This window comes from Amphimedon queenslandica, unplaced genomic scaffold, assembly GCF_000090795.2.
Source record: "Amphimedon queenslandica unplaced genomic scaffold, v1.1 AMPQUscaffold_13296, whole genome shotgun sequence".
NCBI classification, from domain to species: Eukaryota; Metazoa; Porifera; class Demospongiae; order Haplosclerida; family Niphatidae; genus Amphimedon; species Amphimedon queenslandica.
Genome location: NW_003546468.1, coordinates 53,173 through 78,702, shown reverse-complemented (window position 1 = coordinate 78,702; position 25,530 = coordinate 53,173). Strand labels below are relative to the sequence as shown.

The 25,530-nt window shown below is 34.5% G+C and overlaps 5 protein-coding genes and 1 long non-coding RNA gene across 7 annotated transcripts; 4 read left to right on the top strand and 2 right to left on the bottom strand.

Annotated features, from left to right (window-relative positions):
- Positions 1-317: 317 nt before the first annotated feature.
- Positions 318-4,075, top strand: LOC109583576 (uncharacterized). 2 transcript variants are annotated; one of them, XM_019998992.1, is made up of 7 exons: positions 321-380; positions 439-1,998; positions 2,046-2,593; positions 2,644-2,793; positions 2,845-3,142; positions 3,196-3,579; positions 3,624-4,075. In XM_019998992.1, the coding sequence occupies exons 1-7, from the start codon at positions 362-364 to the stop codon at positions 3,929-3,931; spliced, it is 3,267 nt and encodes a 1,088-aa protein (XP_019854551.1). In that variant the 5' UTR covers positions 321-361; the 3' UTR covers positions 3,932-4,075. The 2 variants fall into 2 exon arrangements, with proteins under 2 accessions (XP_019854550.1, XP_019854551.1); XM_019998991.1 differs by having other exon boundaries at positions 318-1,998.
- LOC100633138 (nucleolar MIF4G domain-containing protein 1-like) lies at positions 4,002-8,054 on the bottom strand. The gene is made up of 8 exons (XM_019998999.1): positions 7,708-8,054; positions 7,091-7,480; positions 6,753-6,881; positions 6,156-6,277; positions 5,747-5,840; positions 5,437-5,480; positions 5,334-5,389; positions 4,002-4,271 (listed from the first exon to the last, which is right to left on the bottom strand). Exons 2-8 carry the CDS (start codon positions 7,362-7,364, stop codon positions 4,148-4,150), a joined length of 843 nt encoding a protein of 280 aa, XP_019854558.1. The 5' UTR covers positions 7,365-7,480; positions 7,708-8,054; the 3' UTR covers positions 4,002-4,147.
- A 64-nt stretch (positions 8,055-8,118) lies between these two features.
- LOC109583572 (uncharacterized) lies at positions 8,119-9,160 on the top strand. Its single transcript, XM_019998987.1, has 4 exons — positions 8,119-8,554; positions 8,597-8,917; positions 8,964-9,016; positions 9,122-9,160. The coding sequence occupies exons 1-4, from the start codon at positions 8,119-8,121 to the stop codon at positions 9,158-9,160; spliced, it is 849 nt and encodes a 282-aa protein (XP_019854546.1).
- Positions 9,093-12,145, top strand: LOC109583579 (uncharacterized). The gene is made up of 10 exons (XM_019999000.1): positions 9,093-9,324; positions 9,372-9,455; positions 9,560-9,604; positions 9,657-9,803; positions 9,932-9,956; positions 10,011-10,050; positions 10,141-10,215; positions 11,222-11,260; positions 11,330-11,346; positions 12,002-12,145. The coding sequence occupies exons 1-10, from the start codon at positions 9,162-9,164 to the stop codon at positions 12,087-12,089; spliced, it is 723 nt and encodes a 240-aa protein (XP_019854559.1). The 5' UTR covers positions 9,093-9,161; the 3' UTR covers positions 12,090-12,145.
- A 393-nt stretch (positions 12,146-12,538) lies between these two features.
- Positions 12,539-13,257, top strand: LOC109583583 (uncharacterized). Its single transcript, XR_002185592.1, has 2 exons — positions 12,539-12,687; positions 12,752-13,257. It is a non-coding gene; the product is annotated as an uncharacterized LOC109583583 (long non-coding RNA).
- LOC105313478 (deleted in malignant brain tumors 1 protein-like) lies at positions 13,183-25,307 on the bottom strand. The gene is made up of 26 exons (XM_019998990.1): positions 25,226-25,307; positions 24,481-24,682; positions 23,838-23,977; positions 23,403-23,601; positions 23,014-23,147; positions 22,691-22,756; positions 22,293-22,491; positions 21,831-21,976; positions 20,252-20,453; positions 19,835-19,974; positions 19,210-19,272; positions 18,598-18,805; positions 18,140-18,282; positions 17,313-17,517; positions 17,108-17,250; positions 16,062-16,124; positions 15,690-15,897; positions 15,488-15,630; positions 15,072-15,276; positions 14,874-15,013; positions 14,771-14,818; positions 14,371-14,721; positions 14,120-14,324; positions 13,951-14,063; positions 13,779-13,898; positions 13,183-13,717 (listed from the first exon to the last, which is right to left on the bottom strand). The coding sequence occupies exons 1-26, from the start codon at positions 25,290-25,292 to the stop codon at positions 13,293-13,295; spliced, it is 4,278 nt and encodes a 1,425-aa protein (XP_019854549.1). The 5' UTR covers positions 25,293-25,307; the 3' UTR covers positions 13,183-13,292.
- Between the last annotated feature and the right edge of the window lie 223 nt (positions 25,308-25,530).

Here is a 25,530-nt window from a genome sequence, read left to right as displayed (position 1 = left end):
TGGTCTTTTTCTTTCTTCTCAAATTGCTCAGTGGTGGCTAATCCTTTGAGCTTCTTGTATCTGTCATATTTTCTGGCTTTCTTTTCCTGTCGCTCTTGCTTCCTCCTTTTCTTTCTGCTCAACATCACACGTGGCCTAACTGCCGATGTGGGTGAGGCCTCAGGCTGTCTGGCCTGTAGCGAGCCGGCCTGTAGGCATCCTACGGGCATTCAGGTGCAGTTTTACCAATACCATAGACTATTATTTTTTATTTATAGTATTCATTGCTGCATCAAAAAGTCACATGCCAACTGCCAATTGAAAATAGGGTGGATCCCATTCCTTGGCTCTGCTGTCTTAGCCTGTCTATCTTCCTGGCAATATGGACAGGTCTAATGAAGGTATGTTATTCTATAGATACTTAATCTGGATCTATGTTAATTTTTATCATAATTTTAGCTGGACTCGCCAAAGCTAGCCCTTTATGCTTAAGTTTATGTACAATTTTCTATTGTTGTCTCACTTTGTCTTGCATTGCTATCGTCATTTTTTTGGGTATCAGAAATCCAGTTGCAGGCCCTACTACTTCTCTTCAAGTTGGAGATATTCTATCTAATAGTTCTGCTCTAATAAAAGCTAATTATTCTGTATCGTCAGCTACATTTTTTATGTTACCAGAAGGTACTGTATATGTGACAGCCACAGAACCACCGAAAATTACTGACCATCTTCCTCCTAAACATCTTTCCGTCGGTTCAATTCGATACGATTTGAATTACCTTGGACTCGTCACACCAATCTATTTACTTCCTGGATCTATACTTCATTACAATGTATCAATAACATCGAATGAAAGACTTGATTCCTCATATTCAGCTTGTTTATATCTCTTCACAAGTCTTACTCGATTTCAAAATTTCTTGTCATTTGTAGAAAATGATAATTCAAGTAACATGATTTCATATTGTTTTACATCACCAGTTACTCCAAGGCAGCCTACTCTAGCATCTCATTCTTTTGACATTGTTGAAGCTTCAAAATATTATGTTGGAGTTGAATTAGTAAGTGGTGTCAATGTCATTATGATGGCTAATGTTTCTGTTGTGCGTGTATATTATGATACAAGAGGTCTTTCACCGCATTGTAACATGGTTCAATTTTGTTACATTGATATATGTGATGAATTACTCTGTAGTCACTCTTCAAGTTCAGCTACTTACATTCTTGTTCAAGCACCTGCAGATAGTAGTATACAATATGAAATAACAACAGCTGCTCTTTTTGGAGCAAATTATGCTTACTTTCTTTTAGCTTTGTCATTAGGAAATTTCTCTTTTTGCTGCTGCTTCATCTGTTATTATTGTTGCTGCATTGCGTTGCGTAGTCTATCAATTGATGATAGCTCTGAAGGAAGAAATTATTCCCGATTGAAGAACTATGACGACTCAGAGTTTGAAAATTCTTCTCATCAGTGGGATCATGAGGAATCAAATGCTAACCAAATTCTCAGAAACTTTTCTGAATTTGAACAATCTCAATTAACAAATTATTCAGAAGATTCAAGCGAACATGACAACTCAGGATTTGAAAATTCTCCCCAGCAGTGTGAGGAATCTCGGTTAACAAATCTTTCAGAAGATGTAGAAAAAAATTACCATGACAACCCGGAGTGTAAAAATTCTATTATTTTTTCACAATTTTCTGAACATGTTCCACTGACTCATCATGTAGAAGATGTTGAACTGAGCACAGTCTCATCATCGGATTCATTAATCTCGGAGTGGCTTGAGACACACAATGAGACTACAGAGTCATATCTCTCAATTAATAGTAATTTTATTACTGGTTATGAAATAGATGGTTTAAATCAACTGAGAGAAGAAAAAGAGCCTGACCTTCAGCTAGTTGATTTTTCAGCTGAGACACACTGCTATCTTAAAAACCATGGACACCAAGATACAAGCTTGGATTCTATTTGCACACTAGATACAAGGAATGATCCCATATCAGTTGCTGCAGGTAATCGACAAGTTAAAGGGTCTATTTAATAATTATTCTTTTTATAGATATTTTTGGAGATGTTGTTCAGATTCCAATAGACAGGAGTGGTTTAGTGCATCACTGTAGTCAGTATGGAGTGACTCTCATTATTCCAGAGGGAGCAGTACAAGAGTCAGCTACTGTATGGTTTGGAGCATGTCTCTTCAGTGATAAGTTTAAGTTTGGTGATTATGTACCAGTCACTCCTATTGTATGGGTACACATTGATGCAATATTGCACAAACCTGCAGAATTATACTTTCCTCATGACATTGTAATTTCCAGTGAAGCAGATCTGGAAAAATTTTCTGTACTAACAGCTGATGATAAGGGTCACTCCAGCATACTGAAATTTTACCAAAAGTGTCATTCCCCAGCTGTTGAAGCCTGTTTAAAGTTTTTGCCTGTCTTTAAAATTGAATGCCAACATTTTTGCTCAAATTGTGTTGCCATTCACAACAGACAATACAAAAGGATTGCCAAACGATACCTAATGGCACGAGCTGAGAAGAGTGAGAACAATTGTTTGACTATTGAATTTATCTTTTTATGTCTGCAGCAAGGCTGTAAAAAGGTTAGACTTAATGTTATTAGTAGACTAATTTTAAAAATTCTATAAAATAGATGATTGAAGGTCAATGTGCTAAACAAGGATTCACGATAACATCGTATAAAACAATAACTTTTACTGGAGATGGCCAAGTATCACTGTCTCTTGAACCAGATTCCTTTGATGGTTGGAAACAAAAGTTTGATGATCTACACAGTGAATATGTATGTTGTAATATAAAAATATAAAGTACTTTATCTATAGCAAAAATATAGATTTCTGAAAAAAGCATAGATTACTATGAAATTATGGGATGTGAGAAAGTTGGAGAAGTGACTGAAGATGAGCTTGAACGACTTGATCTTCTAGAAGAAGCACTTGCATATCCTCCTCGCTTCAGATTAATTTTTACAAGAGATGGTTCATTTGGCCAACACAGTAACCAGGAAGTGACAGTCACATTCAATCAAGTTGATCCACCATTAGTCAGTAAGATCTATTTGGAGGGTCATGGAGCTGCACAGCCTTTGTCACCTGCATCTTCATCAACAAATAGTCAATCATTTTCAATTGGTAAATACAAACTCTACAATAATTGTGCATGATCCAAGTAAATTTTTAATTAGATACTGATCAAGAGTTAGGCGAGATGATTCACATTATTACATCAGAAAATTTCCTGAAGGAGAAATGGTACACATTTGGATACCATCTTAAACTTGAAACTGACCTGCTCAATGAGATTGAGACCACTTGCACTAACCCTAATCAGTGTACAAGAAGAGTGATATTACACTGGAGAGGGATAAACAAACCAGAGTCGGGTACAGATGGATATACATCATGGGAGCCAGTAGCAACAGCTCTCACTCAAGTTGGGCTAAATAATTTAGCTCGCAAAATCAAACGTCACTTCAATCCACCAATTGAACCCGAAGCAACAAATCAGGGAGTTTATTGTTCACTCTGTAATGAATATCATGGTGATGGCTTGCAGCAACATGCATCAAGTAAGCTACTACATGTAGCACTTCATTATCTTACAATTATCTAGGTACTATATCTATATTGAACAGTTCCCCTGATATCTCTCAACTTACTAACTTGGTAGCAGCAAAGATTGAAGATAAGTATTTTTTGTTTGGAACAGCAGTTGGTTTAAACATTGGTTACATAAATGGCCTTGGTTCTGATTATCGTATGTGTAAAGAGAGATTTATTCAAGTACTTTATACATGGAGTAATAGTAAACCCAATGAATTCACATGGGACAATGTTATTAAAGCATTACGTTCTGACACTGTGGATGCTGCTGAAGTAGCTCTTGATGTTGAAGATCATCTTTTCTCTAAGACCAAGTAGAGGCTCATGATTTTTAGGGTCATGTACTTATGCAAACAGTATTTTTTATCTTTTTAGTATAGTGTAATAATTAACTTTTAGCAATGCTGAAAAATTACTACAACTATAAAAAATAGTTATGAACATGATATCAATATTTGAAAATACAACACAAAATAAGAGTATATTATTATCAAGACTTTTGCAGGAGCTCCTGCTCATCGGATACATTTAGAATCAAACTGTCCTCAAAATATCATCTCCTGTAGGTTCATCCAACTTCTCAGCAACAGCCTCTTTAGATGAAGCTAGTTCCATTGGAATATCCTCCTCTTGTTGCTGCTGTTCCTCTGGAGTAGTACTCTGGAGCAGTACTGGATAAAAACATCAATATGCATCAGAAAATGCAATAAAAATGGGGGGGGGGGATTTTGGAGCCATTTTTTGGAAAAAAGCATGGGCTATAGCCTTGGGTATTTTTCAAAAATTGGTCATTTATTAAAAACGGCCATAACTTGGAAAATTAAAGTCGGAATCACCTCAAACTTTCTACACAGCATAAAGACATCAATATGTATCAGAAAATGCAATAAAAATTTGGGGTGATTTCGGAGAAATTTTTTGTAAAAAACCATAGCCTTACAAAAGAAAGAATTTTTATTAGAAAAAGAAAACAGCACAAGTAGGGAACAAAATTAATTAAGTTAGAAAGAAGATAAAAATGAAGTAAAATAGGTTAGGTTAGGAAAATAAATAAGTAAATTAATAAAATAAAATAAATCTAGTGTGCAACACTGAGATGAGCCTCAGATGCTGCTCGGCTAAAGTCACAAGAGTCAATGGACATGTGTTTGTATCAAGACCGACACCCCCGAAGACACCTTATAGCAGAGCGTATGATTGAAAATGAGTACCAGCACTGTATGAAATTGATGGTGGTGCTGTATTGATGCTGGAATTTCTCTGCGTAAAGTAAAGAGAGTCGTTTGATGAACTGTGTAGCAACTGGTCCACAGCCACCGGACGATAAAAACACCATAGCCCTGGGTATTTTTTGAAAATTGGCCGTTTCTTAAAAATGGCCATAACTTGAAAAATTGAAGTCGGACTCACCTCAAACTTTCTACACAGCATAAAGACATCAATATGTATCAGAAAATGTAATAAGAATTGGGGGTGATTTCGGAGCCATTTTTTGGAAAAAACGATGGGCTATAGCCTTGGGTATTTTTCGAAAACTGGCGATTTATTAAAAACGACCATAACTTGAAAAATTAAAGTCGGAATGACCTCAAGCTTTCTATACAGCATAAAGACATCAATATGCATCAGGAAATGTAATAAAAATTTGGAGTGATTTAGGAGCCATTTTCTGGAAAAAAAACCATGGGCTATATGAGCTACTGGCTATATCTTAAATTACCTTGAATTATCTTCATTTAAAGTTCTAGCTTTAGTTTGTATGTCAAGAATAACATCCTATTAGTATTAGTAATAATTACAAAAATACATAATTGGAATGTTACTTTAAGAGCTAAGCTGTCGTTTCTCCTAATCTCCATACCACAAGCTATTAAGAATGAGAGAGAGAAGTTAGTAGATAAGAGAGGAAATGTCATATAGTGGGAAATTTTGGAGGGGATTAAATTTAGCGTTTTGATAGCCATTTACCAAATAAAATCTGCCATTTTGAACCTTTATACGCATGCTCAATGGCATTGTGGCCATTAATTTGCCAATCAACTAATTAAATTTAGCAATTTGCCAAATTTAACTCCCAGTAAAAGAATTATAATAGTGATGATGGTCTGTCATTGGTCATATGATTGAACTTACTCTTCAATATCAGTACCAGTAGGTCCAGATCTCTCTCAGTTAAACTATCTAATAACTTACGAATGATATCATAAATTAGAACACACTGAACAACCTATGAATACAAACATACACATACTGTATATCCTTAAATAGAAACTGCATGAAAATAAACGCCAGGGTAGCAATACAATTCAAATATAAATACGCAAATGTAACCAGGACATGACTCAGTAGTCTTGTGGATACTGCCTAAAGTTCCTGAAGTCAAGGGAATGAGGTCACGGGTTTCAATCCCGCTCTGGGCCAAAGTTTTTTTATTATTTAAATTTTTTTGAGGTCCAAATACCATTTTAGGAAATAGACACCCAGGTTTTTATTTAAGGAAATATGGTAACTATATACAAATATAAAATCATAATAGTCTTACTTTGAAATTGTATAGGTGACTGATGACCAGTAAGAGACAGTCACATTCTTTACCTTTGCCATAGGAAGGGGAAGAAAGCAACTCATTCAACTTCTTAACCAGCTGAGATAATACAGCAAACCCTAACAATAAGGAAGAAATAATACTTTAGAATAACTTTTAATTATGGGTACAAGTTATTGCCATTTCAATTCTCAGTAGATTTTGTTGGTACTAATAACTGCGATTAGTAAATTACTGTTAACAATTAGATATATGGCATATCTACATGTAACTACCATATACGGGTTATATTTCACTGGAAATAAATTTCGTGAATTACGTGTTTTCATTAAATTTGCAAAATTAAATCCCACTAGGATTCGCGAAAAATTATACCAACAAATGGCAAATCTGGACAAATTCGTGAAATTTTATACCAACAAATAAAACCCCTATACAGTATTAGGTGTGTACTAATTTTTGCAATTTTTATTCCAATAGCAAAACAAGCAGTTAATAGTGACAATAGACAATAGTGCTCAAAATTAAAAAGTAGTCAAACCTAATAACCAAACATGTACATGTACATGTATCTTAGGGCATCTTTTTCTTTACCTACTTCACTCCCAATCTTTTGATGGAGTAATGTCACTAGCATGACCAGCTCCATTGCAAACTTGTCCTTTATAAGTATTGGCTGAATCACTGACTTGAGAAAAACCTCACAAAAACACTTTGTCACTTCTAAAATAAGCAAAAAATAAAACAATCAATCACTCAATGTTGATATCTATACCATATAACTCCAAATTTTTGTCAGTCAAAAATTTCGTCAAAATCTTAAATTCTTGTTAAAATTAATTTCGTGGGTTAAAAATTTCGTTGAGCAAAAATACCTGACAGATTTGACAAAAATATTGACCGATGAAAGTTTGGAGCTATACGGCAGTTACCTCTTTGGCTGTTCTCTCTATACAGCTCTTCTATTGTAGTGAACATTGTCTGTATATTAGACTCATTCAGTTTATTCATTAGTCCTTGGATCCTCTTATTAACATTAGGAGATGAAGAGGAGGTAGGGATAGAGGAGGATGTAGAAGGATTTTGTGTAACAAAAGTTTCAGGAGCAAAAGTAACTTTCTTCTTTTTCTGAACGTCTCCATCTCCTTCAGAACTCTCTCCTAAAGATATATCTTCTTTCTCTATTTCTTCTGTCTCTTCTTCCATTGATGATTGATAGTCCTCCTCTTCAGAAGGCAACTCCTCCTCTTCCTTTTCTCCTTCAATGGATGAAATGTCATTATCACTTTCACTGTTGGTGTATCTTGCAAAATCAAGAACATCTTAAATACATCAGTTAAGGATCTCTAGATGATAACCATAACAATAAGAAATTGGGATCAGCCATCTTTTTTTATATATGTACAGTACATGTACATGACTCTATGCTAAACAAAGCTATACGAGTTAAATATTAACGTAATTACTTTTACACGGCTATGGATTTATGGTCCTATGCCACTCCACCCCATTAATTAATACTATTAAATTTATGGTAATTAAAGGATACAATCCAGTCCATCACGTATGAATGCATTTGGAAGCTTTTTCTGCTTCTCTCTTTAATCGACAAAAGTTTCTCTAATTTCTTGAGTTCTCTCTTCTCCTTTTCTATCCCTTTATCTTCTACTACAGCCTTCCCTTGTGTTTGTTTCTTTGAAGCTAAACGTCTTTTCCTCTTGGCTGGAGGGATCTCTGGTCTTTTTTTTTCTTCTGTCACGACTCTAGATTGCTCAGTGACGGATAATCCTCTTAACTTCCTGTATCTGTCATGTCGTCTGGCTTTCCTTTCTTGCCTCTCTTGTTTTCTTCTCTTCTTTCTGCTCAACATGATGAGAGCACTCGTGAGAGCATGCACGTCCCTGAAGTGGGAGGGATCGTTCATAGATATTAATTGCGAGGCTGCGAGCGGTAGCTAGCTATGGGGGAGGTCGGGTGCAGTTGTCTGAAGCAGGGGAAGATGCTCGGGAAGATGCTGATTAGTGTTCTGTCTCTCAGTCTCGCTATTTATTCAGTGGATTCTTGTTCAACAGTATCTAGATCAGGTGTATCACTAACTGGAATATGTCCTAATGACAGTTTTATTGTACCTGTTGGAACAACACTGTCTTATGAGTGCACTATTGGTGGTTTTACTCAAGACTATGTGCTTTATTGGAATGTCAGTGGAACTGCTTACAATTGTTTCAATTATAAGCCACCTGGTATAAGTGTAAGCCTTGATGGTTCTTTCAAAATTATGCCTAATAATTCTGAATATTATATTCAATGTGGGATGTGTAAAGGTCTTAACTGTCTCCTCAGTGATGATGTACAGGAGTTTATTGCAACGAAATCAATTCAACTGATTGCCTTTGGTACATTATTATTTTAATAAATTCAATAACTGTCTCTTTTAGGACCTCCTTCTTCATTATCCCACGAGTTAAGAGACAATGATACTGTTAAGTTGTCATGGTCAACTCCTTCTCTTCCTCCTTCAGTAAATGAAGATGATGTATCATTCACATATAATATAATGATAATGGAGTCGACTAATAGTTCACTGACAGTAACTGATATAAACATCACTAACAGTACATATGTCATAATATCATCTGCTAATATTAATGGCTATGCTAAATGTACTTCATATCAATGGGGAGTAAGAGTAGCAGGTAGTTTAAGTTATGGATTTACTAATGTAACAATGGCAAAGGAAATTTTCACTTTGATTTCTGGTAGAGTAAAACTATTATTATAATTATTATTGGTTATACTTTATAGGTTCTAAAATATCTAATGAATTGGCTGTTATTAATGATACCATTGAATTCAATGTAAGTACAGCTACAACTAATTATTATTATTTTTATTATTATTATCAAATAGGTTACAGGTCCATGTGATATTTTAAGCAATGATACATATACTTTATTACAAAGAGATTACTGTCAGACACAACTCAATTCATCACAACTTAATATGAGTATACTTGATGATAGTGTTGTTCTACTTAACATGTTGATATCAATCAGTGTTAAAATTACATCACTGATTCATGATTCAACGTGGTCAGTTGCTGTTAATGTATCAGACAGGTTTGGTTCTGATACTACAGACTATACTAACATTACTGATAATTCAGGTATAATATGTATAATTAATGTCAATTCTTATTAGTTTATTTTATAGAAGCTATTCAGGACTGCAATCCGATGACCTCTTCATCAGTATCACAAGCATCATCATCAAATATTTTATCTAGTGTAATGACATGTAAGTCAAACTTTCTTCTCTTTCTCTCTCAATTTCCCCCATGTCTTTTATGTGTTGTATAGTAACATGAGAAAGTAATGCTGTCATTCTTTTTTTTGGGGTAGATACTGTTTATCCATTTTCCTCTCCCGTTCCTTCTGTTACTCCAAGTAATATATAAACCAATTCATGTACCATATCACTACAATACTTGTTGAACAGGTGGAGAAAGTGGTAGAAGTAGTTGGACAAGTACTGATACTACTTTAGTTGTTTTTGGAGGAGTAGCCCTGCTTTGTATAGCAGTTGTTATATATGCTGTTATGTATAAAGCAAAGAATAATCGGACATCCTGTAACATACAAAATGGTAATTATAAGAAAGAGAGAGAGAGAGTGACCGACTGACTGAGATTAAGTGTTAGAGGGGAAGGGAAATTTGGAAGTATCGAGCTAAGTTATTTTATCTAGTCATGTTTGTCTTAATTCTAATTTTAGTTGTCAACAAAGTAAAGGGTCTTAAGTGAGTTTAGAATAACAATATAAACATAATTATTGCATTCTATTATTTACACAGACTAATTGACACTAGCATGGTGTCTAGAATAACAATTGAAGTAAGAGATATGTGATATGTTGACTGCTCAGTTTATTTACTCATACCATTTCTCCCCCCTTTTCTTCTCCTCTTCTTTCTCTCTCTCCAGAGCTCACCAGTTAGTTCAGCAGACATTGTTAATGAAAACTACGGTAATGTAGAGACTTCTTTTCAGACAGACCAGGTAATGTACACATGTAAAAATTGTATTCATAGTTTCTACGATGCCTACTTGCAATTGACCAATGAAATTGCAGTATTGTAGGTTAATTATTTTTTATATTCCAGCTCGTTAAATTAAATTAATCGGCACTCTATGCATATGCTTGATAGTTGATATCATTTGTATTCAGCCTTGATTGATTTTTTTACTTGCCTAGCCTGTTAGATATGTTGCATTCATATGTCTTGTTATCTGCAGCTGGTAGTTGTTTTTCAAGTGTCATGGTAGAAGTTGGTTATACAGCACTTCAGTATCGGTTTTTATGGCATTTATTAACCTCTCAACTGCATCACTCGGTTAATAAATCCCTACTTTGGTGTATAAAATATATGCAATTGAATTGAAGATACACATCTCACAGATATCTGTGTAAATTTAATGAATTAAAAACATTGGCCTGCTGATTGTAATCCTGCAGGACCCTATGTATCAAAGGCCATCATAGGCTCTCTCTCAAGCAAAAGCACTCCCACCATCTTTAGCTTATGCTGAACCAATAGCAGCCCCACTTACATGTACGTAAGACGTGGATTGGTGGTTGCTAAGGCTTGATATTTCAACCAACGCGTATAAAAGGAATGTAAGTGTGACATATAATATATATATACATTACGCGTGGGTAAAATCAGTTATAAGAACAATCTGGGGGCTTAAAAATTTAGTTTATGCACACATGATCAGCATGAATATATTTAACAAGAGGGTACTTGCCAACTGGTGTGATAATAAATCCTACACCATTCTGCATGAACCTGCCAAAGATACCAAGTCCCACAGCATAGCAGTCATGAAGGCTGTATCTTTCATGCAGGATTTCTTATCACACCAGTTTGCAAGTACCCTCTTGTTTCTTTACTTTTTCCCAATTTAATCCTACTACTTTTCCGTTTGTAATGTTTTTATTTCCTTGTTGTAATTATAGACCATTTTAATTATTATGAATTTTCAATTCTTTTTCTCTTGGCAGGATCCACTGCCTCTTGCTCCCAATGAAGAACCTGATGAGGTAATAATGATTGTTGTTGTTCTTGTTATTATTATTATTATTGTTGTTGTTTTTGGTTATTTTTGATAGGCAACACCAGATTCAGAGTTAGCAACACACCAGTATGCTGTTTTAGATGAAATAAGTAGTGATGCACCGATACAAATTTTTCAAAACCGATATTAACCAGCCGATTATTTTGTGGAAATTGCATTAACATGGCCGATACCGATACTTTTATGAAAATGTTTTTAAGAATGAAAATAGTCAATTGTTATCCTTAAAACAATTGTTGATTAGTGTCATTAATATTTATAGTCAAAAATTGGTAGGTTCTTTCTTAAAAACTGTAGCATCTCTGATTTCTATGTACTCAAACTGTTTTTTTCATGTCATTTTATGGTATTTTTTAAAGAATTATTATACTCATCAACAGTTCTTATATCGGTAACTTATTTTGGCTATACCGATATCAACCGATTTTGATAAAAATGGGCCGATACCGATATTAGTGTCGGTATCGGTGCATCACTAGAAATAAGGTCAAGGAAGGTAATAATAACACTAAACACACACACACACACCTATACTCCCAAAAACCAATGATCAATGACATGTCAACATTATGCTTTCATGTAACACCTACACACACACACACACACACTTACTGTACCTAAAACCATCATTTATCTTGTACCAATCATGCACATGTAATTGTGCTTTCATGTTTGTTATCATTATATTTTCATTTTGTACATACAGAGATGTGCTTCTCCACCCATTATTCTTGATGAAAGCATTGATTGATTGCATCATGATAGACTCATTCATTCGAGACATTGTATTTTAATCAGCAATAATGACAGTGAAAAACAGTGATGATCAATCTGTATTGTAAAATGTTATAATAATAATAATAATAATAATAATTGATTTTTTCAAAAAATGGCAATAATTATATACAGACAACTAAGAAAACTGACATGAGAACTTTGAAGGGCTAAAGCAAATGAATGCCTTGCCTAGAAATAAAAATAATTGCAGATTAGGAAACAAAGCATGAAGAGCATGGGCAAACAAAATGATAAGAATGGGGGGAAAGATCAAAATTAGACATAAAATGGGACCACAAATAATTATAAATCTGTTTCTTAATTAAGTTGAATGACTTTGATAGGTCTATTTGAGGGAGATTATTCCATAGCCTGACTACCCTTGCAAAATAGAAGTGGCGAGTAGTGGACAGTCGATGGTACTGACAATAAAGTTTCCCTGATGAGCCAGATCTAGAACCTGGTGGACAAAAGGACACATAGGAGAAGATATTAAAATTATCAAATGGGAATAGTATACTTCTGACAAGAAACAAAATGTCCTGGAAGTCAAGCCAGTACATCAGAGGAAGGAGGTGTAGCTCGATAAGACGGTCTTTATAAGATGGCGATGAGGTAGAAAGTAGATATTTAGATGCCCGGCGTTGGATCCTCTCTAATACAATAATATCTTTAATAGTACGGGGACTCCATAATTGACAACAGTAAGAGAGCTTTGATCTAACATGGGTCAAGTAAAGGCTCCTCTTAAGGGAGACATCTGTAGAAGAAGTAAGAGTTCACTTAATTAGATGGAGAGAAGTGTATGCACTCTTACAGATCTTGGAGTAATGAGATGACCATGACAAGTCAGATGAGTAAAAAGTAATGATATATAATAATAAATCTGTTACAGCTCCAATGAATGAGGAGAGGGAAAGTGGTGTTTAAAAATAAAAAATACATGACACAGTGGTGCATGCATACAAAAAATGCATTTCAGTCTCTTCAAGCAATTTTCTTATTTCTTTTCTATAGAAAGACAAAAACAGCTAGGCACATACTAATTATATGTTGAGTACATGAACCTTTCAAAAGAATCCAGGATATACATTTATTAATAATAATATAAGTTGTAGCTTGCAACTGCAAGAACTTTATAATAGCAACTAACAATAAGAGACCACTACATACAAATGACAGAAATATATAGAGCACATAAAGTATGATTGCTGTGATAATCAAGATTTCAGTAGGAGCTCCTGCTCATTAGATACATTTAGAATCAAACTGTCCTCGGAAATATTATCTCCTGTAGTTTCATCCAACTTCTCAACAACAGCCTCTTTAGATGAAGCTAGTTCCATTGGACTCTCCTCCTCTGGTTGATGCTGTTCCTCTGGAGCAGTACTCTGGAGCAGTACTGGAGCAGTACTTTGCTGCTGCTGCTGTGGTGCATGACACGGCAATGCTGCATACTGATACTGTGGTAATGCAATAGGTTGTTCTGAATCTGCATCTTCAACTGCAACTGTTGTATACCTCACTGTACCAGAGGCACTGCTTCTCCGTATCTTTTTTCTAACAATAAACACAACACATAGTGCAGTAAGTACTGTTAGGACTGTTAGAACAGCAATGGCAATCATAACAGAAATCGCAATAACTACAGAAATAAAAACAAGTAGTATATAATATTCATTATTTTTGCATAAAATGATACTCACTTAGAACTTTTGTAAGACTAATAGTGCTATCTGTTGATGATGAATCTGTAGGTGTAGCAATAGCACCATTACTACAATTATATACTGTAGCAAAATTGTTGCTCGATGACAAAGAGTATACTATAATAAATGAATAAATGAAACATTTAACTTAGGCACTGTGTAGTCTTACCGCACGAAACTGAGATTTGATGTGAGGTAGAGCAATAAGTATAATTTGAGCAGACACTATAGCAAAACCTTGAGCTAGTACCAGCCCAGATTGGTTGACTACTATCAGTAGGTCTAAATAATAAATTATAATAGCTAGGGGTTTCCAGTGTTTCATAGTGCATGCTTACTGAGATAAATTGTTGTAGCTCTCATAGTCAGTGTATCCTAACTGCCTGCAAATAGTGCTAGCATCACTTGAGGTAAAGCCAATGCTACAGATAGCTCCCCACTGGCCTTGACAGTATATCTCAACACGACCTTCACTTGAATAAATGCCTCCTTGAAGCCGGATCATACCATAGAATACATTAGCATTCCAGATCCTTGTGGAGTCTATGAAATATCATTAATGCTATCATTAATGTATAGTTGTACTTACAGCATTGAACAGTAACATCATGTGAATCATAGCTGCAGTATAAGCTAATAGTAGTATTTACATATGAGCACTGTAGCAATGTCAAGTATTCCCCTCTAGCACAATATAAATTAGTCAATTTAGTTGCACTGGGGTCTGTCCCATAGGTTCCTCCATCTCCAGCTGTAGAATAACTTGAAGCACCACTGTATCCTAACTGATGACAAACAACATTGGCCTCAGACTGGCTATAAGAGTAGTCGCATATATTTCCCCATCCACTGTTGAAGTATACCCGCACTATACCATGGGAATAAGAGCTTGAAGCAGTCCCTCTTTGATATAGTACTACTGTTCCACGGCTAGCAGTCTCTATAAGCAGTGTAACAGTAAATACACATGGTTAGTGATAGAGGTTTACCTGGATTATAACATTGTGTACTAGTCTTCACAGATTCTGAACTCTCACCTATATGTATAATAAGTAATAATTAGGCATCAATTTTACTATTTTAGTGACTCACCACACGAGAGGGTAACGTCACTAGAGTGAGAGCATGTAGTAACTGGTTCAGTTGGACAGGAATTACTTGAAGAAAAACAAGTATCACTGGATTTACTCTTCATGTTGGTGACCCATATTGGTTTATTAGTAGCAGCAGTGCTGTAAAATAAGGATAAAGATATCTCAAAAGATATACAAGGACAAATTTATTACTAACATTGATAAATTGTTGTATTTGTAATAAGTATCATATCCTAGTTGCCTGCAGAGTGTGTTGGCATCAGTAGAATCAAACCCATTGTTACATATTGTTCCCCATTGTCCATTACAGTATAGCTCAACACGACCTTCATTAGAGTAATACCCTCCCTGTAGACGTATCATTCCAGTGTACACTGAACTGTCCCAGATTCTAGTCCTATCTGTGGAACACATACACATGCACACATAAATGTATTAAAAATTGAGATATAAGTACATGTATATCTAAAGTTTTTTCAAATCTCCCCACTTTACAATTTACAAAATGCTCTTTTTATGGAGAGTAAAATTCTAAGCCAATTCAAATTGTGCAATGGACATTACGATGTTAATAATAATAATAATAATAAATTTATTAATGTTATGACTTACAACAGGAGACTGTAGCATCATAAAAGTCTTTCTGACAGCCAGGACTGATAACAGTGGAATAAGAACATTGAGCAACTGATAGTCCATCATTACTACCACAACTGAGATTACCCCATTTAGTATAAAGAGAATCTTCTCCATAACTATAGAGTATAAGTATTGATAAAATTAATAATCATGTCTATTAATTATAAAATCATACCCAGCTTCTCCATAATATGAATAAGATGCAGCTCCGGTGTATCCCAACTGGTGACATACCACGTTAGCCTCTGATTGACCAAACCCACTCCCAGGGCCACCACAGATGTTACCCCAACCATTATCATAGACTCTTATTATACCGGAAGAATAGGATTTAGAGGGGAGGCCCTTTTGTGTGAGAATAATAGTCCCCACAGGTAAGTCATCTAAAAATAAATGCATTTACAGAATTTACAAGAGTATGCAAGAATATGCAACAATACACAATAATATACAATGTAATATACAATAATATACAGAACATACATTAACATACAATACAATGGAGCTTACAGCTAAGCATATAAATGAGAATAAATAATAAACTGACCTATTATTTTATGTGAGCATGTTGAGACAGTGTTACCATATATGAGATACCTTGAGTTCTCTTCTATCATAAAACAAAAAATATACATGTCAAAAATATACATGTAAGATAATACATGAACATGTACATGTAGGTTTAACACTGACTAGGAAGTGTTAAACCAATAAAGACCTTTTGAGCTGTGAATGACTAAGTTTATAAATATCATTATTTTAAAATACGGTATCCACCTACTCATAATAATTGGCTGCCATTTTGAATGGCAAGATTCAATAAAGAAGGAATGGAGCAAACTATAAAAATGATTTGTTTGGCAGGTCTGGAACTCTTTCAAGCTACAAAAGTTGGTTGGAAAAAAGAATGGGTGCTACCAAGCATCTCATAAAACAGATTTGGTGCAATGTGCAGCAGATTTTTTAATAAAGCTTGCTTTCTGCTTTTGCTCATTGGTTCACCATAGAAAGTTTTCGTCCATGGAATTTATTTTCTTCTCTACCACACCCACTGCTGTATTTACTCTTGTGACGTACATTAATTCATTCTTAGCTTGAGAGGTTTATAAACAACAAATGCTATTATAGCTGTGCTGCCACATTATGAATAATGATGATGAACCCACTACCACATCTCGCAATGTGCAGGGGCATCGTGGTGGATTGCACTTTTCATAGAACAGTAATGGCAGCTTGGAATACTCTTTAGTCAAAAGAAGAAGGCTGAAGAATTGACTGGATGAAGCTATTATGAGCAAACCTTGTGCTAATATGACCCTAGGATGGCGACGGAGTCAAACTCTGAGACTGCTGGATCATGACTATGCCAGTAAAGATCGCTCTGGCGGGTTATCCAGAGTGTAAGAGCAAAAGGAATGCCATGTTCTTGAAGGCATATTGGGCAGACTTTTCTCTTTTACTACATTAATAGCTTTTAAAATTTTTAGTCAATTTGTGAAAACAAGCTCAAATTTACACAATTTTAATACTTCATTAGTCCTCAAAACATCGAAGAGAATTATTTATGAGTTGTTTATATGTACATTAACTCACTGCATGAAATAGTAACAGTCTTATAATAAATTGCACAGCTAGCATTCAGTGAATGAGAGGGACAACTGTTCATAGATCCAAAGCAAGTGTTTTCTCTACTGCTCATCTCAGTACTCCACACTGGCTGACTATAATTACGAGCTCTAAGACAAAAAAAAAAAACAAAAATAATTACAAATACAACACTATCACAGAGCCTCCATACATTGTAGTCAAGTGGTTATATTGCGAGAAAGACTCATATCCCAGTTGCCTGCATATTGCGTTAGCATCATCATCATAAAAACCACTGCTACATATTGTCCCCCACTGTCCATTGCAATATACTTCAACCAGACCTTCATTAGAGTAGTAACCAGTTATACGGACCATACCAGGGTAAGGATTACTATCCCACAACTTGCTTGAATCTACAAGTAATATATAATACAATTGATTATCTTACAGCAATTGTACAGTTACATGCAGCTATAGGTCTGGGTTTAATTTCCACAAAGCATGCTAAGTGAGCTAAAAAGCTGACAAGCACTACAAGTACAATCATTTATGCATTAATTTGAAGCAACTTTAAAATTTGTAAAAAATCCAAATTTGATTGGAATCAGCTCAAACTTTCTACACAACCTAAAAACATGTGTATGTATCAGGAAAAATGATAAAAATGGAGAAATCTCTCCTAGTCATTTTTAGCAAAATTTGGCCAATGACCCTGTATATGGTACAGGAACTTTGGCCTGATATTGGAGCAATTTTTTAAAAGTCTTTAAAAATCTAATGTTGGTTGGAATAAGCTCAAACTTTTTACACAACATAAGAACACGTATATGTATCAAAAAAAATTATAAAAATGGAGAAATCTCTCCTAGTCATTTTTGACAAAAATTTTGCCTACATGTATGTACTACTGTTGTATGTGCACACCTAATACATGTCCATAGTATGTAGCATTTTAATTTTAAGTTTCTATCAACACAAGTACAAGTACACGTACTTCCATAACTAACAATACATTGCAGTATGTCATGTACTTACAGCAAGTCACTGTAGCATCAGTTGAATCAGAGCTACAGTCACTATCAATGGCAGTAGAGTAGGTGCATTGAGCAACAGACAAAAAGTTACTGTCATCACAGTTGAAGTCATCCCATTTTGCTGACACATGATCAGTACCAAAACTACACAAATAAATTAAAAGTAGCACAATAGAGGCATATAGACACTGAATGATTGAAATCATTTATAAATTTTACCATACATTGTATAGTGGGAAATTTTGGAGGGAATTAAATTTGGCACAAATTGGCGTTTTTAGCCATTCATCAAAATAAAATTCAGCCATTTAGAGCCATTATACGCATGCTCAATGGCGCAATCCGCCAATTATCAAAATTTAGCAATTCGCGAAATTTTAACATTTCCAAAATTTCCTGCTATACAGTATGTAAAATATAAAAAAATAAAATGTTACTACACAAATAAAGGATATTAACCTTTCCACTCCAGCCTTAGAGTAGCTAGAGGCTCCAGTGTATCCCAACTGATGACAAATGACATTAGCTTCAGAGAGACCAAAACTATCATCATTACAAATGTTACCCCAACCATTAACATACACACGGACAATGCCAGAGTAGATCGTAGGCCCATCGACACTATGTCTTAGGAGGGTCACAGCTCCATTGGTAACTGTAAGAGGCTCTGCAATTGAAATATATACAGTTATACTATATCCCAACTGAGTTTGACAGCAGCCATTTGGAATTTGAAAAACATAGCCATATGTCACTGATGACGTCTTATAATGATATTCATAAAAGCATGGCTGATATTTCACAGCTGCGTGGTTATAAGTGGTCATAAAACATCATTTTGGTATGCCATTGGGTTTACAGGGAGAACCCGGTTCTCAGGGTTCCCAAGAGTTGAGAGACCCAAGACCTGAGATCCAACAATGGCATTGGGCGACTAAGAACCTGTGAAAGTTTCATCCTTATCCAACATTCCTATAAAAAGTTATTCCAGTCTTTCTTAGGCCAAACTCAGTTGGGATATACATGTACATGTAGTATAGTACTTAAAAGAATTTTTAAATCTATACTCACTAATCAGCCCCATACAAGTTGCTAGAGTCGTTCTTTGTCTGCCGGCATTATGTTGTTTCCACTCTAGATTATGAAATGTGAAATGATATTTTTTATAGTTTTTATAAGAAAAAGACCAGTATTGTAAAGCAGAAGCATGCTATCATATACACGTAAGTGGTTTTCAAAGGGTTGCAAATTTTGTGGATTTCATAAATTTCTTCTGGATTTTTGAAAATAAAATTCACAAAAATCGATTTAATACAGTACCCACATGGCACGTGGTAGAATTTGCAAAATTAAAATTTGTGAATTGGAAATTTAGTAGATTTTGGAAAATATAATTCCCTTGGAAAAACCACTTACATGTACATGCATGTGTGTACCGTATAGCGGAAAATTTTGGAGGGACTAAAATTTGGTAAATTGCTAAATTTTGGTGATTGGCGGATTTTAATTTGGCGAATTGGTGGCCACGTGCATTGAGCATGCGTATAATGGCTCAAAATGGCGGATTTAATTTTGGCGAATGGTAATCAAAATGCCAAATTCGCCAAACTTAATTCCCTCCAAAATTTCCTGCTATACGGTATATGGTAACACAAACAAACCTATACACATGCACATACAGTACTCTTTTACTTACTGCACTCTAGAGCAACATCACTGGAGTGAGAGCAGGTAGAGACTGATGATCCTGGACATGAATTAGAAGCTCCATAGCATTGCTCATTGACAGTGCTCCTCATGTTATTGCCCCATATAGGCTGACTGGAGTTAGCAGGACTGGGCCAATAATAGGAAAAAAAAATAATGACCTTTTCATTTTGAGCTTTTTTCTACTTTCTGTCTCTCTCTGTCTGTCTCTCTCTCCCCTCCCTTCCTCCCTCCCTCCCTCTCTCTCTCCCTCCCCTTCTCTTTCTCTCTCCCTCTCTCTCTCCCCCCTCTCTCCCTCCCTCTCTCTCTCCCCCCTCTCCCTCCCTCTCTCTCTCCCCCTCTCTCTCTCCCCCTCTCTCTCTCCCCCTCTCTCTTCCTCTCTCTTTACACTATTCCTAATACTTACTAAATTGTAGGGTAGTATCTATGATATGAATTATATCCCAGTTGCTTGCATAAAGTAAGGGCATCAGTTCCATCGAATCCATCCACACACATGGTCCCCCATTGTCCATTACAAAAGATCTCAAGACGTCCTACATTAGAATAGTTTCCTCCTTGAAGACGTATCATCCCAGGGAAGGGATCATCCCAGATCCTAGTAGTATCTGTATGCATAAACACATGGAGCAATGTAAAGTATCACATTGATAATGAGCTACATGTATTACATGTACATGTATATTTATAATGATTGATTTGTTAAGCATTTGGCTTTTCAACTAATCAGATGTAGTTACAACATTGTAGTACATGCATGCAGATGCAATATAATCTGCTGTACAAAATGCATTCAAAATTCTTGTTATTACTGTACACCTCCTGGTTAATGTTAGTTTAGTGACATAATCCCATTATAATAACAGACCCGACCCACGATAGACTTTTCACAAAATGTGAGTATAAAAGAGTAGAATTCAGACAGCCATCAGTACACTCACACCGTGAACTTAGAATAATCTCTACAAAAATTTTTGAATGGGATAAAACTATTGTCCCTGTATTTCTTTTTAATAAGTAATCAAATAAATAAAAACCTAAACAACATACATTTACATGTTCATTGTACATGTAATTTCATGCATAAGCATTGTTAAGCGCATTTGGCTTTTCAACTAATCAGATGAAGTTACAACATTGTAGTACACACATGCATTTAAACACATGTAAATGCAATATAATCTGCTGTAGAAGATGCATTCCATATTCTTATTATGACACTTCCTGGTTAATGTTATTTTAGTGACATAATCCCATTATAATAACAGGCGACCCACGATAGACTTTTCACAAAATGTGAGTATAAAAGAGTAGACTTGAGACAGCCATTAGTACACCACTGACCACACCATGAACTTAGACAAAAAATTTTTGAATGGGATAAAACTAATATCCCTGTATTTCTTTTTTGAATAAAATAGAAACACTGAACAATCATACATTTATATCTACATTGTACATGTAATTCTATGTATAAAAGATTTGTGCTGTTTCACAAATACCGTATGGCTAGAAAATTTCGAGGGCATAAATTTTCGTGTTTTAGTGAAAAGCTCTTAATTCTTTAATTTCGAGGGAGTTAAATTTCGCGTTTTTGCACGTGCACTTGCATTAAGTCATTGATTTTCACATGCTGCGCATGCGCAGTGAGCATTTCCATGGTATTAATTTTCGTGGTTAAGAAGTTACCCACAAAATCTGCGAAATTAAATACCCCACAGAATTTTCTAGCCATACAGTAGGGTAAAGCCTGGTTTACAATCACCATAAAACGCAACACAAAGGAACACAAAATTAAAATTTGGCCAATTTTGTGTAAACTTTAAAGGCTTTTGCATCAAAAGGTCAAATCGCCCACACACTTTTAACCATTTTGTCAAATTTAAACCAGGCTTAAAAATTGCATGACTGCATTCGCCCATAAAGCTGTATCTCACAATAACCAGTACTGTACTTATAACTTATAAATAGGTTACTGGACTTACAGCAGGTTACTGTAGCATCATAAGAGTCACTATAACAAGGAGTATTCCAGCCATACAGATTAAATGTACACTGAGAGATGGAGAGATAGCCACCATCACTACACGAAACACCACTTAAAGTTGTACTTAATAGATCCATTCCATAACTAATGGACACAATAATAAATAAGAAAAATATTATTATTATTATTATTAAAATTTATTAAAAATAAAACAATCATAAGGGACTTCCAGTCTTCCACCAGCTACTCTATTTAGCAATACAAATACTGTGTAGTTAGAAACTTATGAAGGATCAAATTTTCTTGACTGAAAGTTCACTTTAGTGGATTTAAATTTGTGAATTCAAGCATTCCGCCTAGATTTTTATGAATTTAATTTCAAGAATTTAAACAAATTGCAAAACTTAAGTCCCTCAATAGTTAACTATACATTATATATAATCTTTAAATACTGCATTACTTTTTTAGTCCAGCTCTAGAGTAGCTTGAGGCTCCAGTGTATCCTAACTGGTGACACACAACATGAGACTCATTGGCTCTAAAACTGTAATCATAGCAGATGTTACCCCAGGAAGAACCATAGATTCTAATGATGCCAGAAGTGAACAAAGCTGACGTGACATTGTTACGAAACAGTACCAGCGAAGTAAGCAACTTATCTTTGATAATAAAAAGAAAAAACCTTTGTTAATTTTAATGATCATAACTCAACTTGTAGGCAACACAAAAAAGTATTATTACAATCTTGTTACTATAAAATTTTTGACATAGCTTTTGCTATTATGTCTACATTAAACTAATATTACTAATACATCATGACATTTAACTATCACTATTATTATTATTGCAATTACTTACTATTCTGCATAACTTGAGAGCAAAGACTTTTTGTCGCAGCATATTTAATAGAGAGTGAACTCTCACCTACAATAATAAATAGAAATACAAAGTGAGGACAAATAATACTATTAACATACATTACTGATCAACACAATAACAAGCAAAAATAAATAATAAAAATATATGTATCATGTGAGGACAAGTACTAGAATACTAGCATACTAAAAATACTAGGAATAATAACTAATTGTGTAATAGTATATAATAATACTAAAAACAACAACAATAACAACAACAATAGAAGTAACAATAAAAAAAATAAATTAGGAGGCACAACTAACCACACATAAGACTGATTTGAGATGAGCAGTTAGATATTGACTGAAGTGGGCAAGCATTAGTATCACCAAAACAACCAGTCCCTGAAACACTGTACATATTATTACTCCACACTGGTTGACTCAGATTATAACGACTAAAATACCAAAAAATAGCAATCAACCACTAACTCAATATTATATAGCACTTTATTTTGGGGGTGCTTAATTTTGGTAATTTTGTTATAAATTGTAATTGGCAGTTTTTAATTGGCGAGTTATTGCGTATATACACATGCATTACTGAGCAAGCGCATTAATGATTGGCGGTTTTAATATTGGCAAATCTGCTTGCAAATGTACAATCGCTAAAATAAAACTCCACCAAATTAAAGTACTATAAGGTAACTTACGAAGAGGAAGTATACGAGACACAAGTATCATATCCTAGTTGCCTGCAGAGTGTGTTGGCATCAGTAGAATCAAACCCATTGTTACATATTGTTCCCCATTGTCCATTACAGTATAGCTCAACACGACCTTCATTAGAGTAATACCCTCCCTGTAGACGTATCATTCCAAGGAATGGGTTATCCCATATCTTAGTACTAGCTAAAGAAATAGATTATATTTATTGAAATAATTATTGTATACATGCAGCTTGTAATCTTGAGGGGAAAAATATGGCGTTTTAATAGATATAATCTGCCATTTTGAACCATTTTATGCATACTTGACAAATTAGATTTTGCCAAACACTAAAATTTAGCAATTTCAAAAAATTAGCAATTTGTTGTCAAAATTTACTCCCTCCAAAAATTACGGGCTATAAGGTAATAGAGACTTACAACATTGGACTATTACATCTTGACTATTGGAGCTGCATTGGTGATCAATCTCAGTGGAATAGAAGCACTGAGACACTGAGAGAAAATAACTGCCACAATCTAAGCCTTGCCATACTGTAGGTAGATAATCTGTACCATATCTGTAAAAACAGACTTTAGTAATTTATTATTATTATTATTCTTTGTTGTTAATTAATATTAATAATAATTATTATAATAGTTAGAAATACAACAGTTAAAAAATGCATACACTTAAATGTAGAAAAAATTACAATTAGATGTAGAAAAATGTGATAGTACAGAATTTGAGGTGGTAATTAAGTAAGTTAAAATATATTTATAATAAGCTATTCATTATCAAGATGTACTGTATAATCTCACCCAATTTTTGCATAGTAAAAGTTGTAGCAAAACATAAGAAAAAGTAATTATCATCAATATAAAATTTCACCAATTACTTTTCCACAGACAAATTTGCCTAATATTCCTCTCATATAATAAAATTTTGTAAGATAGATCAATTTCAAAAATTATGAGGAAAAATAAGTACACATTAAAGCATTTAGGCTAATTTATAATGGCTGAGATTAAAGCATACAATAAATTTAATTAGTATAAAATACCAACATTTCGAATAATTTACATTGTGTTCTGCCCAGAGGTAGAATAAGAAATCTCTGAATCAAATCCCAACTGATGACATATGACAACGGCCTCAACATAATGAAAGTACGCATCATTACAGATGTTACCCCAGCCATTGTAATAGACTCTGACTATCCCGGATGAGAAAGAACTCGACGTGGAATTAAATCGAGATAAAATGACTGTTCCATTAATCTGGCCTAAAAAGATATGAATAAACTATAATCACAGGAGGAAGTATAAAAAACAAGTGCGTATCAAGAGTGCAAAGATCAAGTTAAAAAGGATGTACTATTCCAGGCTGACAGGCTCTCTCATCACTTTTATAAATTGCAATACACGGCATTACTTCATATGTACTATAAGGAATGTAAAGTTTATGTATTCAGTACATTTATATACATGCACACATAAACACAAACACAATTATTATTGAAATAAGTATACTAGAAAGAATGTAAAACATTAACATGTAGATTTAGTAGCTGCTGGATACTTAATTTATTTATTGTTTTTGAGAACCACAGAGCCTATCAAAACTTCATACAATTATTCATTCTTCATGTTCATTATTTCAGCAAAAGCATTCATGCATAGAGTGAATGACCTGAGGCTAAAAACAATTATTTTAATGACTGCTAAATTATCATTATTTTATTTATTATTTTCGAGGTAATCAAGCTTTATTCATCCCTGATACCAAAATTTAAGCTGGAACAAAGCAGCTACGTCTTACAACTCACCACTAGTAATCCGGGTACAGCAGAGCCAGAGAAGAAGGAGAGGGAGAAAGAGACAGCGCCTCGCCATTCCACTTCTTATGCTAAGATTAGTAAGACGTCATTTTAGGTGTGGCCATAGAACAATGTGTAACCACCCACACTTACACCATAGATTAGATACCGTCTATCTGGAAATTTTTAATGTGATTTTAATTTTACTGGATTTATGGATTAGAGTTTCTCAAAAATTAGATTACCCATATAATTACATGCCATATTCAATAATACACGACACAGTCTTATTTAGTAAAAGTTAAATCACGGCA

Excerpts from the sequence above, each read along its gene's own strand:
- LOC109583579 (XM_019999000.1), top strand. The coding sequence starts at position 9,162 with ATGAGTATACTTGATGATAGTGTTGTTCTACTTAACATGTTGATATCA. Across the intron at positions 9,456-9,559 it reads TTTATCTAGTGTAATGACAT|ATACTGTTTATCCATTTTCC; the intron begins GTAAGTCAAACT and ends TTTTTGGGGTAG. Across the intron at positions 9,804-9,931 it reads ATCCTGTAACATACAAAATG|TTGTCAACAAAGTAAAGGGT; the intron begins GTAATTATAAGA and ends TTCTAATTTTAG.
- LOC105313478 (XM_019998990.1), bottom strand. The coding sequence starts at position 25,292 with ATGGCGAGGCGCTGTCTCTTTCTCCCTCTCCTTCTTCTCTGGCTCTGC. Across the intron at positions 23,602-23,837 it reads AGATGTAATAGTCCAATGTT|CTAGTACTAAGATATGGGAT; the intron begins GTAAGTCTCTAT and ends CTATTTCTTTAG. Across the intron at positions 15,631-15,689 it reads TCATATTATGGAGAAGCTGG|TTATGGAGAAGATTCTCTTT; the intron begins GTATGATTTTAT and ends TATACTCTATAG.
- LOC109583572 (XM_019998987.1), top strand. The coding sequence starts at position 8,119 with ATGGGGGAGGTCGGGTGCAGTTGTCTGAAGCAGGGGAAGATGCTCGGG. Across the intron at positions 8,555-8,596 it reads AATTCAACTGATTGCCTTTG|GACCTCCTTCTTCATTATCC; the intron begins GTACATTATTAT and ends TGTCTCTTTTAG. Across the intron at positions 9,017-9,121 it reads ATGATACCATTGAATTCAAT|AGATTACTGTCAGACACAAC; the intron begins GTAAGTACAGCT and ends TTTATTACAAAG.
- LOC100633138 (XM_019998999.1), bottom strand. The coding sequence starts at position 7,364 with ATGGAAGAAGAGACAGAAGAAATAGAGAAAGAAGATATATCTTTAGGA. Across the intron at positions 6,278-6,752 it reads AAAGATTGGGAGTGAAGTAG|GGTTTGCTGTATTATCTCAG; the intron begins GTAAAGAAAAAG and ends CCTTATTGTTAG. Across the intron at positions 5,390-5,436 it reads ACGACAGCTTAGCTCTTAAA|GATGTTATTCTTGACATACA; the intron begins GTAACATTCCAA and ends TAATACTAATAG.
- LOC109583576 (XM_019998991.1), top strand. The coding sequence starts at position 414 with ATGTTAATTTTTATCATAATTTTAGCTGGACTCGCCAAAGCTAGCCCT. Across the intron at positions 1,999-2,045 it reads TCCCATATCAGTTGCTGCAG|ATATTTTTGGAGATGTTGTT; the intron begins GTAATCGACAAG and ends TTCTTTTTATAG. Across the intron at positions 2,594-2,643 it reads TGCAGCAAGGCTGTAAAAAG|ATGATTGAAGGTCAATGTGC; the intron begins GTTAGACTTAAT and ends TCTATAAAATAG.